Here is a 13,872-nt window from a genome sequence, read left to right on the forward strand (position 1 = left end):
GAGCTTTTGGTGCAGGCTCCATCTTTTTCTGTCGGAATTTCCGACAACAAAAATTTGAGAGCTGGTTCTCAAATTTTCCGACAAGAAAAAGTTCTTGACGGAAATTCCGATCGTCTGTATGCAATTCCGACGTGCAAAAAAGCATGCATGCTCAGAATCAAGCAGAAGAGCCGAACTGCCTATTGAACTTCATTGATCTCGGCTCGTCATACGTCTTGTACGTCACCACGTTCTTGACGGTCGGAAATTTTTGTGATCGTGTGTATTCAACACAAGTTGGGCCAACATTCCGTTGGATTTTCTGATCGTGTGTACGCGGCATTACAGTGGTGATCAGAATGCCCCAAAAGGTTACTAATCTGAGAAAGGCTTAACTTTCCCATTGCCTAAGGAACACCTAGCAAACTTGAAGAAGCCCTAGTGTCCCATGGAACCCTGCCTGAGAAAAGAAGATTTGAGCAGCCTTTAACAACCTTCATAACCCTAGAGCAACCCTAAAAATTATTTTCAGGTCTTGGGAAACCCTTACTAAAGTCTATTTATCAGGGGTAATTGGGACAAATGTTCCTTGCATTGACAGCCGGTAGGAAGAACGCAACCAAAGTGTCCCAAAGGGTTAATTATCTGTGAGGCATAAATTGCTCACAGTCCAAACATGCTTTGAAGATACCTAGCAGAACCCTGGTTGGGACAGGATGATTTAGAGCACCCATTCTTAACCATTTTACTCCAGAAGAACACCCTGAAATAATTTTCAGGCCTCCAGGAACCCTCAGCAACCTCTGGAGAAACTCTAGGACTCCAAGGAACCCTGGCTTATGCCTCGTACACACGACCAGTTTTCCAGTCTGGAAAACTGCCATGACAGCTTTTGGCCAGGAAAACCGTCCGTGTGTATGCTCCATAGCAGTTTTCCAGACAGGAAAACTGGCGGTAAAAATGAGAACATGTTTTCCGGTGGTTTTTAAGCCGGCAGTTTTTCTATGGGGAAAGCCTACAGTGGAGCATACACACGGCCGGGTTTCCCGACCAAAGCTCCCATGGCAGTTTTCCTGCCAGGAAAACCGGCTGTGTGTAGGGGCAAAAAGCTACTGAGCAGGTTCTCGGTTTTCCCGGCTGACTTTTTACCGCTAGGAAAACTGATTGTGTGTACAAGGCATTAGAAAGGATGATCTAGAACAGTGTTTCTCAACCTTTTTCCAGTCGGGGCACCCTTAAAAAGTATTTTCAGTCTTGAGGCACCCCAGTCCAAGGCTTGGTTCACATTACGGTGTGTCGCAGAACACGCGCAAAATCGCGCTCATTCCTGACGCACAGAAAAATGCTCTGCTCTTTAGGGGTACCATTAATTCTTAATGGTACACCCACATATTGGAAAATGTGGGGTGCTTTTGCTGCAGTGCAATTAAAAAAAAAGAAGGTTGGGGACTTGTTTCCCTGCATTTTTGTGGGTTCAGAAGTCCATTGAAATGAATGGTCTGCCCTACATGCAGCTGCACAGATGTGAACCAAGAGCTTGTTAACATGTCAAAGGGGCGGTAAAACCACATGGTTGAGCCATTTTTACCACGCCCAACTTCTCTACCTTTAGCTGCAGAGGCAGCAGCTGAGGGTGTTCACATGCTGTGGCTGGAACTGGAGGTATACTGAGGGTGAATGGGGGTGCACTGCAACTACCCCGCAACTGTGTGCATTGCACGGTTGCGGTGTAGTGATGCTGCATTTACGGGCTTAAAACAGGTAGTAAAGAGGCAACATAATGCCTCTCTTTACGGCCTGTCAAATGCCTCTGAAAAGCGATCTGTGCATGGATTGCTTTTCAGAGAAGCAGCAGTCCTTGCTATCAAACAAGCCCTACAAAATCCATTGTCATGGTACAGGAATGGGGGGGGGGGGTCAGGATTAAAAGTAACATACATACAGACTTACAGACACAGGCTTACACATGCATACACATACATACATACATACATACATACATACATACATACCAGGGTTGCCAACTTTCAGTAAATTTACAAAGTTTGTAAAATCCATACTTTTTTCATCTGTCCTTGAATGTCCATTGTGGACATGTAGGCTGCATGTCTGTAACTGACATTGATGGACAAATGCAAAAAGTATGGATTTTACAAACTGTTTGTAAATTTACTGAAAGTTGGCAACCCTGATACATACATACATACACATGCACACACACACACACATGCGCACACGCACACACACACACACACACACACACGTACAGACAGACAGTCACATGTGCACACACACACTCATACAGTCACATGTGCACACACACACACATACAGGCAGACAGTCACATGTGCGCACACGCACATACAGACAGTCACATGTGCACACACACACAGACACATGTATAAAGGCTAAAGCCATTAAAAAAAAAAAAATGTAGCTTCTAGCTCAGTACCTTTCCAGATTTCTCTTTAGCCGGGTACTGCACTCTAGGGGGAAGCAGAGAGCACAGCACACTCCTCTGCACTTTACTTTCATTTTTGAAGCCGACAGAGCTTCTCACAGTTCGGCAGGAGATCTCATCTGACAGCCTTCTCTCCACTGACCCCCGTGGCACACCTGAGAACCTCTGACGGCACACCAGTGTGCCACTGCATTGCCATGAAATGAGATTTGCCATGGAATGAGATGGTCCGCCTCCATCTCATCCTATTGGCTCACTCATGTCACGTGACAAAACATCAGTCACAGCTAGGCTATCATAGGGAGAGGATCTCCTCTCCCTGTGATAGCCCGATAGCACTGTCAGCAGCGTGCCTCCCGCCAGCGCTAAGTACACCCCGCGCCCGCAGCTCTACTCCCCGTCCCCCGCAGCTCTACTCCCCGTCCCCCGTTAAGGCTCAGGGAACGGGGCGAGTCTACGCTATTAGCGTAGACCTAGCGTTGGCTACGTTAGTAGCGTAACGTAGCCAACGCTAGGTCTACGCTAATAGCGTAGACTCGCCCCAGAATGATGGCAGAGCTGGTGGTCTAATAGCGTAGACTCGCCCCGTTCCCTGAGCCTTAACGGGGGACGGGGAGTAGAGCTGCGGGCGCGGGGTGTACTTAGCACTGGCAGGAGGCACGCTGCTGACAGTGCTATCGGGCTATCACAGGAAGAGGAGATCCTCTCCCTATGTTAGCCTAGCTGTGACTGATGTTTTGTCACGTGACATGAGTGAGCCAATAGGATGAGATGGAGGCGGACCATCTCATTCCATGGCAAATCTCATTTCATGGCAATGCACCGCGGCACACTGGTTGAAAAAGGCTGATCTAGAACAACCCTTCTCAATCTTTTCAACCCTGTAGAGCAGGGCTCAAAATTTCAAGTCCCAAGCTACTAGCCAGGCCTTAAGGGTTACTCGCCACCAGTTGACCCAACCAATCCCTACCCTGCACCACCCCTAATTACGCCCCTAAACACGGCCTCATAAATTATCTCATGAAATGACATGTACATGTTTTATGCAGAATTAAGTTACAAATTTTATCAGTGCAGCCACACCTGTGCCCATCATTGTAGCCTCTGCTTACTGTGCCCACCATTACGGCCTCTGCTCACTGTGCCCACCATTGTGGCCTCTACTCACTGTGCCCACTATTGCGACCTCTGCTCACTGTGCCCACCATTGCGGCCTCTGCTCCCTGTGCCCACCATTGCGACCTCTGCTCTCTGGCCCACCATTGTGGCCTCTGCTTACTGTACCCACCATTGCAGCCTCTGCTCACTGTGCCCACCATTGCTGCCTCTGCTCACTGTGTCCACTATTGCCGCCTCTGCTCACTGTGCCCACCATTGCAGCCTCTGCTCACTGTGCCCACCATTGCCGCCTCTGCTCACTTTGCCCACCATTGCCGCCTCTGCTCACTGTGCCCACCATTGCAGCCTCTGCTTACTGTGCCCACCATTGCAGCCTTTACTAACTGTGCCCACCATCCCAGCCTCTGCTCACTGTGCCCACCATTGCAGCCTTTACTCACGGTGCCCATCATTGCAGCCTTTACTAACTGTGCCCACCATTGCAGCCTTTACTCACTGTGCCCACTATTGCAGCCTTTACTCACGGTGCCCACCATTGCAGCCTTTACTCACTGTGCCCACCATTGCAGCATTTACTCACTTGAGGGCTGCTGTAGAGTACAGGAATTTAGTGTTGTAAACCCCTGAAACTCCAGTAGAACATCTTAATTATTAATTTGAACGTGGAATAACCTTTTTGGGGTTTTAAATCTGGCTTTATCAGAGAAACCCCCAAAAATAACTTTCAGGTCTTGCGGAACTCTTACTAAAGTAAATTTATTAGGGGTCACGCAGGGCCGGCCTTAGGTGTTCAGGCGCCCTGTGCGAGCTAATCCTGTGGCGCCCCCCCAGACCGCTACACACTGACCGCTACACAATAAACTACCCACAGACCGCTACACAATAAACTACCCACAGACCGCTACGCAATACACACACACTGACCGCTACACAATACACACACACTGACCGCTACACAATACACACACACTGACCGCTACACAATACACACACAGACCACTACACAATAAACTACCCACAGACCATTACACAATAAACTACCCACAGACCGCTATACAATACACACTGACCGCTACACAATAAACTACCCACAGACCATTACACAATACACACAGACACTACAGCATTGGTGCATTTTACTATAGAGGCATTGGTGGACTACAAGGCCCAGCATTTTACTATAGGGGCATTGGTGGACTACAAGGCCCAGCATTTTACTATAGGGGGCTCTGGTGGACTACAAGGCCCAGCATTTTACTATAGGGGCATTGGTGGACTACAAGGCCTAGCATTTTACTATAGGGGGCTCTGGCGGACTACAAGGCCCAGCATTTTACTATAGGGGGCATTGGTGGACTGGCGCCCCCCCAGACCGCTACACACTGACCGCTACACAATAAACTACCCACAGACCGCTACACAATAAACTACCCACAGACCGCTACGCAATACACACACACTGACCGCTACACAATACACACACACTGACCGCTACACAATACACACACACTGACCGCTACACAATACACACACAGACCACTACACAATAAACTACCCACAGACCATTACACAATAAACTACCCACAGACCGCTATACAATACACACTGACCGCTACACAATAAACTACCCACAGACCATTACACAATACACACAGACACTACAGCATTGGTGCATTTTACTATAGAGGCATTGGTGGACTACAAGGCCCAGCATTTTACTATAGGGGCATTGGTGGACTACAAGGCCCAGCATTTTACTATAGGGGGCTCTGGTGGACTACAAGGCCCAGCATTTTACTATAGGGGCATTGGTGGACTACAAGGCCTAGCATTTTACTATAGGGGGCTCTGGCGGACTACAAGGCCCAGCATTTTACTATAGGGGGCATTGGTGGACTACAAGGCCCAGCATTTTACTATAGGGGGCTCTGGTGAACTACAAGGCCCAGCATTTTACTTTAGGAGGCATTGGTGGACTACAATGACCAGCATTTTAGTCCCACCAATGCCTCCTATAGTAAAATGCTGGGCCTTGTAGTCCACCAGAGCCCCCTATAGTAAAATTGTGGGCCTTGTAGTCCACCAATGCCTCCTATAGTAAAATGCTGGGCCTTGTAGTCCACCAGAGGCCCTATAGTAAAAGGCCCAGCATTTTACTATGGAGGCATCACACGTGACATTACACACTGACTTTCTGGCTGCTCCCTCCCTCTCCCCAGACCAATACCTACTCCCTGGGGGGGTGACACAGAGGAGGGGCGGTAAACTGACCTGGCAGATGAGCCCTCAGGAGACACACATCGGGAGGCAGGACTCCGGGAGAAAGCAAGCGGGCACTATCATCGAATCCACAGTGCAGCTCCGCCCCCGCCTCCACACATGACCAGCACTAGCTCAGCATGGCCATTCACAGACCCCCATGTCTGCTTCCTGGCATGCCCCGCCCCGCCCATCGCACATGGCCCGTTCGGCCAATCACAGAGCACCCACTGGTTTAAAGCACATCGCATATCGTGACAGCGATAGCGAGTGGAGAAATCCGGCTGCTACTGGCCACAGGACTCAACAGGCACGGCACCCTGTTGCTGATGGCGCCTTGTGCGGGTGCACGACTCGCACAACGCTAAGGCCGGTGCATTGCCATGAATTGCGATTTGCCATGAAATGTAATGGTCCGCCTCCATCACATCATATTGGCTCACTCCTGTCACGTGACATACTTAAACGTCATCAGTCTCAGCTAGGCTATCATAGGGAGAGGATCTCCTCTCCCTGTGATAGCTGAAGCTGCACGGAGCTGGTGCTATATGAGGCAGGAGAAAGCCCCTCAGGCTGTGTGTCGAGGTATATACATCATGCACAGCCTGTAACTGGGAGCAGGCAGTGCAGTAGTGTTGGGCTTGTGGTGTAACATATTACATATACTGTTAGGAAGGAGAAGCCAGTGTGATATGCACAGCTCTGTGAGGAGCAGCCTGTGTTGCAGTGAGTGCATTGCTGGTGTAACAATGTATAGAAACAATGATCTCACACACATCTATAGGCTGCCTCTCCCCTCCTCCTGCTCTCAGGCTGTGTGACCAGCAGCACACACACACCATGGGCAGCCTGTATAATGGAGCAGCCTCCCATGTGCCTGCCCCCCTCTCCTCTCTCTTAGCCCTTTGAAGAGCTGCATGGGGGTTGACCTCCCTGGGTGCGCGAGTAAGCTAAATTTACTACTGCGCATACAGGTCTACGCTAACAGCTCCGTGCAGCTTCAGCTATCATAGGGAGAGGAGATCCTCTCCCTATGATAGCCTAGCTGAGACTGATGAAGTTTGTCACGTGACAGGAGTGAGCCAATAGGATGTGATGGAGGCGGACCATCACATTTCATGGCAAATCACATTTCATGGCAATGCACCGGCCCTGGGGGTCAGTGGGACTAATGCACCGTACATTGGTGGTCTGTAGGAAGAACGGAACTATTACAGTTGAGCACAAAATACCTTCTAAAAAGATCATTAATGTGGGTCTTGGATCTATGTGAGCACCAGTCCCAGGGAGGTCAATCAGTCACATCACAAGAAACCCCTAGTAAGCTCTGGAGTAAACCTGGCAGAGAATGGATGGCCTAAAAAAGCCTCTCATCCATGGTACCCCAGAGAAAACCTTAATAATTTTCAGGTCCCCGTAAAGCAGAACACCCAGCTACCCCTGGAGGAACTCTATGATTTCCATGCAACATTGGCTTTGAAAGGGATGATCTAGAGAAACCTTTTTCGCCACCAGAGAAAACCCTCCAGAAAGTGAAAGACCCAGCAACCTCTGGGGTAACTGTACTATTCCATTCGACCCTGACTTTGAAAGGGTGATCTAGAACACCTAAAATTTACAGGTCTCAGCAACCTCTGGAGGAACTCTGGCTGAGAATGGATGATCTAGAGAAGCTGGGACTGTTCACTTTGTCATCTCATCATCACCGCCAGAGGGGAATCAGCCACCGGGAAAAAAGGGTTTGTGATCGGCTCCATGAATGGGGCCACGTTTGTGAGGAGGGTGTCTGTGCAGTGATGTCAGAATGCCATTGATTAGTCAGATACTAGGGATAACACAAGAGATGCTATCTTACAGATAGAGATCTAAAGCTGGCCATACACCGATAGAGATCTGTTCGGTTCAGTGGGGACGATCAGTGTGTGTGTCTCCTTGTTCGACAGAAGCCGATCATTTGTATGTATTAATAGTACATGCAGCACTTTGGAAACTCATTGCAACTGCATTACATGGTACTTGTATACCATGCGATCTGGTGCGGGCAAACACACTGTGTTTGCAACCTGCATTTTGGGTGTCGTTAACTTATTACTGACACCCGCTGCAGAGAGAGATAGCTATTGGCTGGGAGATCTTTTCAACTTGTATACATTGGCACAGTCCCTAACTCTAAACATAATCAAGAACAGAAAATCCAACTGCCCCTACGGCGAGGAGACTGTGGGGAAAGGGGATTTAAAGTGCCAAAATTCAAACACAATAAAGAGTAAAAAGAAGTAGACATACAAATGTATTTCTATTTTTTAGATTCAAAACTATGTCGTCATATAAAAGCATTAAATATCAGCTACAGGTAAAATGTTCATATTTTTTTTCCCTCTCATATCATTGGATGAAAATGAAAACAAAATGTGTTTCGCCCAAAAAGAGCTTCCTCAAGATCCACTCCATTTTTCAATCTTCATGACATCATAGCTGATAAACAATTCAATCAATAAATTATTTCATAAACAATATAGAGTTGTCACATAACATATCTATAACATTTAGCGGGTGCCGCTTATCCAGTCATCTACTGCTGTCACCTGACACACAGGCAGCAGCATTGTCAGGCACAGACTGCTGCAGCTGTGGGGGATTTCCTCCCCCTCCCTCTCTTCTCCACTCTGCACACACAGAGACTGGGGCAGACCAATCCACAGGAAGGGCAGCAGGAGCAGAGGAACTTGGGACATGTAGTCCCAAAGCCAAGTGGTCCCATTTAAATCCCCTGGAGGCAGACTATAGAGCCCCAGCATGATCAGGGGAAGGAGAAGAGAAGCTCAGGGAGGTGGAAAGAAAACACAATGGGGCAGATGGCGGTGAACGGGGCAGATGAGCCCACGAGGCGGCCAGGGAGAAGAAGCTGACCCCCGTTGCCTGTGAGTGCGAGAGGAGATTGGGGCATGGACCGAGCGGTGACCCACTTCCTATAGAAGAGCTCCACCTGGACATTGCTTACTGGATGCAGACCCCTGAGTTGTCGTGTGGGGAACCTGTAAGACATCCGTGGGCCTTCCGTTGCCAGGTTACCAGTCGGGCATTCCTAAAGAGCTTGTTCCATGACATCTCTTCCCTTGGGCCTTGGTGTTGCAGGACTGGGGAGTGGGCATTAGCCCGTCTTGTGCATACCCTTTTTCTTTTATAAAGAGGGCACTGCACCATTGCTTCACTCACTTTATTAAGCTCTGAGAGGCGATCCTTTGTACCAGTTGTTTGACTCTGTTGAAACATTGCATTTAGTACACTGGCCAGGACATATTGGGCTCTTTTCAAACAGCTAGTTGAAGACTTATTAAGGTTTCATCTCCACTTTTAGGACTTCCACGGTTCTTCTCTTATTAAGCCAAAGAGTGCAAAAACCCTTATACTCCTTAGGAGAAGCTCTAACTTTCAACACAAAGTTGAAACTGCATATCATTACATGTTGTACCAGCATTGAAGTTCAAAGCCCTTGATTTCAGGGGTTTTATAATTGTAATTATTATTATTACTTTTAACCAATGTTCAATTTAAAAGAATTTGAATGTACTGGAAAATTTGTAGGATGATCATTGTAATGGCACCAAAAAACTACTTTGCATGTTTATAAGTGAACACAGAAACTGTAATAAATGCAATCTTTATTGTGGTTAAAAAAGGTTATTTATTTTAAGTGAAAAAAAAATTGGAGACATTTAGATTTATAAAATAAGGCAAAGTTCTGTTTCCAATTGTACCTAATTTCACATAGTTCTAATTATCATCTGGTTTAAAGCGATATATAATTGGTTTACTAGGAATTACAATAAATTGTTATCACTGTTCTTTTCTCTGCCTTGGCAAATAAGTCTCACACTGTTCAGTGTAATTCCATGGCGTTTAAAATCTCAGTTGATCGACCTTTTGTCTAAAGTGGCCCAGGTTTCCTCCTTCAAAATTGTACACCTGAAAGGAAATGCAAGAAGAATGTCATTAACACTAAACAACCTGTGGTTATTGTGCAAGATTTTGCAATTGAAATGTTTGTGCCCAGATTGGACCAATGTAACTATGTTTATACCATACTTGCGGGATCCCCCTGGAAGCTGGAAATGACTGAGGTAGACACTGCTACTCCAGTGATCCCTACTTGCTTCTGGGTCGCGTGCTGAGCAACTGCCCTGCTGCATTGTGAACACAGGAGGTCAGATGCCAGGCATTGGCACCATTCAAAAAATGCTTTGCATTTGTGGAGAGTTGGTGACATTACGCTCTCATAAATGCTTCAAGATTCGTATAATACTTCTTGTAAAAGTAGAAGAGAATACAGTACCGCTTCATCAGCCGGGGACTGTGAAGTAAGTGGGAAAGTTTCAGGAGTGAACTCATCCAAGAAGTACAGCGGGTAGCTGTAAGTAAACCTTGAAGAAAAGTACAACGGGTAGTTATGAGTAAAGCTTGAGGAATCTAGCGGGTAGCTGTGAATCCAAGGAACCCAGCGGGTAGCTGTAAGTGAAGCTTGACAAATACAGTGGGTAGCTTTGAGTGAAGCTAGAAGAGTCCAGCAGGATTCTTGAGACTCTACAATGGGATACTGTAAGCAAAGTTGTTGCTATAGGAGACAGCAGTTGCTACGGAATACAAATTGCTGCATTCCGCTTAAATGCCCTTTTTCTGTATCGCCGTCTGCCTAGTTCTATTTTTGTCCAAGGAGTCTGCCAAGTTGCTATTGCATTTGCCTAAGGGTGTTCTGTGCCCCACCCCTCTTTCCCACCATTCCTGTTAAGAGAAATAAAAACACTCTTTGTTAATTTTTAAGTAGCTGGCGCCCATCTTTCCATCTTGCACTACACCCACCATGCCTAGTAACCTGCACCCTAAGAAAGGGGGGTGTCAGCCCTCCCTGACTCTGGGGGTCACCACCAGGCCTCTGGAGGTCAGGGAGAGCGCTACACAGTCTCACCAGATTCCTAGACCCAGGGTGAAGTGGGTCTAGTAACACTTGTTAAGTGACCTAAATTTGGGTAGTGATGAGACCGGTAAGGATAAGCCACAGAATGCAGGATCATAGTGCAACCCATTTAATAAGTATCATACTGCCAGAAAGTAAAAAAGTTCCCCACTCACATGTAATCCGTCACTAGCAGGATCCAGCAGTGTGCTTTTTTTTCAGTATTGCCGCTCACCCCACCAACAAGATGGCGAATCGACATGCGTTCCCCTGCCTGCAACTAGTTCACCGGACATGATGTAAGTCCCTGCCTCAACATGTTTCGCTGTTCTGTGTACATTGCACAGGGAAGTGGGAGGAGCAGCAAGGGCTGCAACTACAGGGATTAGTGTTTACAGGGAAATCCGTGGCACAGCATAATAATATAATTTATAGTGACATAATGCTTGTTCTAATAAGTGTCATGGTGCGAAGGAGCTGAGCGGAGCTGCCGGAGCCATGCATGTGGGTCTGCCGGACAGGAGCAAGGCAAACCGGGAGAGGGACTGTCAATGCTGTTTGGACTGGAGTGACCACCTGGCATGGAGAGAGGCATTTCAATCTGGTGGGTTGGCAATACTGGCACCAACTACTACCAACTACTCCCTCATCGCTCATTTATTTAAGAGAGCCTTAAAGCTATGTGCCCATTGATGCATGGGACAATTACATTCTCTTGAAAGCCCAAAGTTAGACCCCAGGCACCTTACATTGCTTACAATGGTGGCAGAAAAGTATGCAAGATGAAGGAACTGGTTCCATAAAGGACTGATAAAATCTGGGCTATGTGACTGTATGACAAGCAAAAGTTCATCTCTTCCAGTGCTACCATTGAAAGCAATGATAATAAAGTATTTTTCTACTTTCACAGCTAAGCACAATCTTGCAACATATTGTCTTTGTTCAAACTAGGCCCAAGATTGTTCTGTGGGCCCGGTACATAGAGAACATCCTCCTCCCGTGGGATGGCAAGGAGAGCGATTTATCTCTCTTCATGGAATACCTCAATAGGAATGACAGGGGGATCCATTTGAGCTACGAGGCAAGTCAAGAGATGATTAACTTCTTGGACTTGACCATTTCTGTCAGTAATGATAGCTTTGTTACATCAACATTTTTTAAAGCTACAGACAGGAATGCGTTCATACCCAAAGAAAGTTGCCATCATGCCTCGTGGCTAAAGTCCCTGCCCAAAACTCAATATCTCCGATTAATTGCACTGAACAAGGAACCTTTGTGGAACAAGCTAAGGTTTTGACATAGAGGTTTGTGAAAAAGGGCTATTCCACTGACTTTTTGTCAAACACCTTGGATTCGGTTAATAATGTGGATAGAGCCGATCTATTGAGAGAAAAAACGGACCGAGAGAGAGATAATAAGTTCAGGAGTCCATTTGTTACTAATTATTCTTGCCAACATGCCAATGTGAAACATATAGTCAATAAACATTGGCACATTTTAAAAAATGATAAAATTCTTAGTAACATATTACCTGATAAACCTCAGGTGGTCTTTCGGGGAGCACCTTCTCTGAAAGACAAATTAGCCCCTAACATACTGAATCCTCCTAGTATTGGTTCAAGGTTCTTTTCCGGTCTCACTGGATATTATCAATGCAGAAGATGCCAGGTTTGCTCCTTAAAGTGGAGTTCCACCCATAAATATAACATTACATCAGTAGTTTTAAAAAAATGTCATTAGTCCTTTAAGAAAAAATAATAATTTTTTAGATGCCTTCAAAGTGTTGTTGCTAGGCAGAATAGTTAATCTTCCCTCTTCCTGCACTTAGGTGCTTAAGCTTCCTAACCTACACCGCACAGACTCCTGGGAATGTAGTGGGTGTAACTTTCCAGGAGTCTGTGCACTCCCCAGTCTCGAAGAATCATGTGACTTGGACAGTACAGGTGCTGAAACCTGATCTGAAACCTATTGCACTGCTTGTGCAGCACTGATCATGTGCGAGATCTGCAAGGCTGAAATCCAGGAAGTCATACAGTCTGGCTTCATGATGCCCACACTTAAGATGGCCCCAGTCAATTTCTATTTTATAAAGAGTCTAAATGCTGTAACAACCTAACAAAACGGACCTTAGTTTACAGACTAACTTTACTAGAATACATTAAGCTTGTGTATTACAGGGGTATTTATATTTAAAAAGTGAAATTGTGGCCGGAACTCCGCTTTAAATGGATGTAGAGATAAAAGAACCACTGTGTTTAGTTCTATGTGCACTTTAAAGAGCTATCCTATTGAGCCATTCATTACGTGCTCTTCCACTGGGGTAGTATATATGCTCCAGTGCCCATGCGGCCTGCAATATGTGGGCAGAAACAAACGCCCCTTGCAGGTACGCCTAAATGAACATATTAACAACATCAGAAGAGGTTACACCAAGCATTCAGGGCCTAATCCACAAAAACCCGGTGCAACGTAACTTTTGCCATTTAAGTTACACCGCCGCAAAATCTCTACCTAAGTGCCCGATCCACAAAGCACTTACCTAGAAATTTTGAGCGGTGTAACTTAAATCCGTCCGGCGCAAGGCGTTCCTAATTTAATGGGGCGAGTCCCATTTAAATCAGGCGCGCTCCCGCGTCGGACGTACTGCGCATGCTCCCGACGTCATTTTCCCGACGTGCTTTGCGCGGTTTTACGTTGCGCCGGGTTTTGAGAATCGCGACGGGCGTAAAAAAAAAAAAAAAGAGTTGCGGTGGGGAAAAAAAAAGACAGCGACGCGGGGTAGAAGGGTCTACTTTTACAAGGTGTAAACAGTTTAGGCCTTGTAAAAGCAGCCCTAATTTTGCGACAGCAAACTAATACTTACGGAGAAAAAACGAAGCGTAAAAGCTTTGTGGATCTCCGTAAGTGCTAATTTGCATACCCGAAGCGGCATTTCGACGAGAAATGCCCCCAGCGGCGGCTGCGGTACTGCATCCTAAGATCCGACAGTGTAAGTCCCTTACACATGTCGGATCTTCTGCCTATCTATGTGAAACTGATTCTGTGGATCAGTTCCATAGATAGAAACAGGGATACGACGGCGTATCAGTAGATACGCCGGCGT

At 46.7% G+C, this 13,872-nt stretch overlaps 1 protein-coding gene across 1 annotated transcript in view; it reads right to left on the reverse strand.

Annotated features, from left to right (window-relative positions):
- Positions 1 to 9,463: 9,463 nt before the first annotated feature.
- LOC120945958 (thioredoxin-like) overlaps positions 9,464 to 13,872 on the reverse strand; it is a 29,435-nt gene continuing 25,026 nt past the window's right edge. The window contains exon 5 of the mRNA XM_040360558.1: positions 9,464 to 9,784. Coding sequence (XP_040216492.1) covers positions 9,719 to 9,784 — 66 coding nt within the window. The 3' untranslated portion in view covers positions 9,464 to 9,718. The remainder of the gene's footprint in view (positions 9,785 to 13,872) is intronic.

Source organism: Rana temporaria, chromosome 1 (assembly GCF_905171775.1).
Source record: "Rana temporaria chromosome 1, aRanTem1.1, whole genome shotgun sequence".
Lineage (NCBI taxonomy): Eukaryota > Metazoa > Chordata > Amphibia > Anura > Ranidae > Rana > Rana temporaria.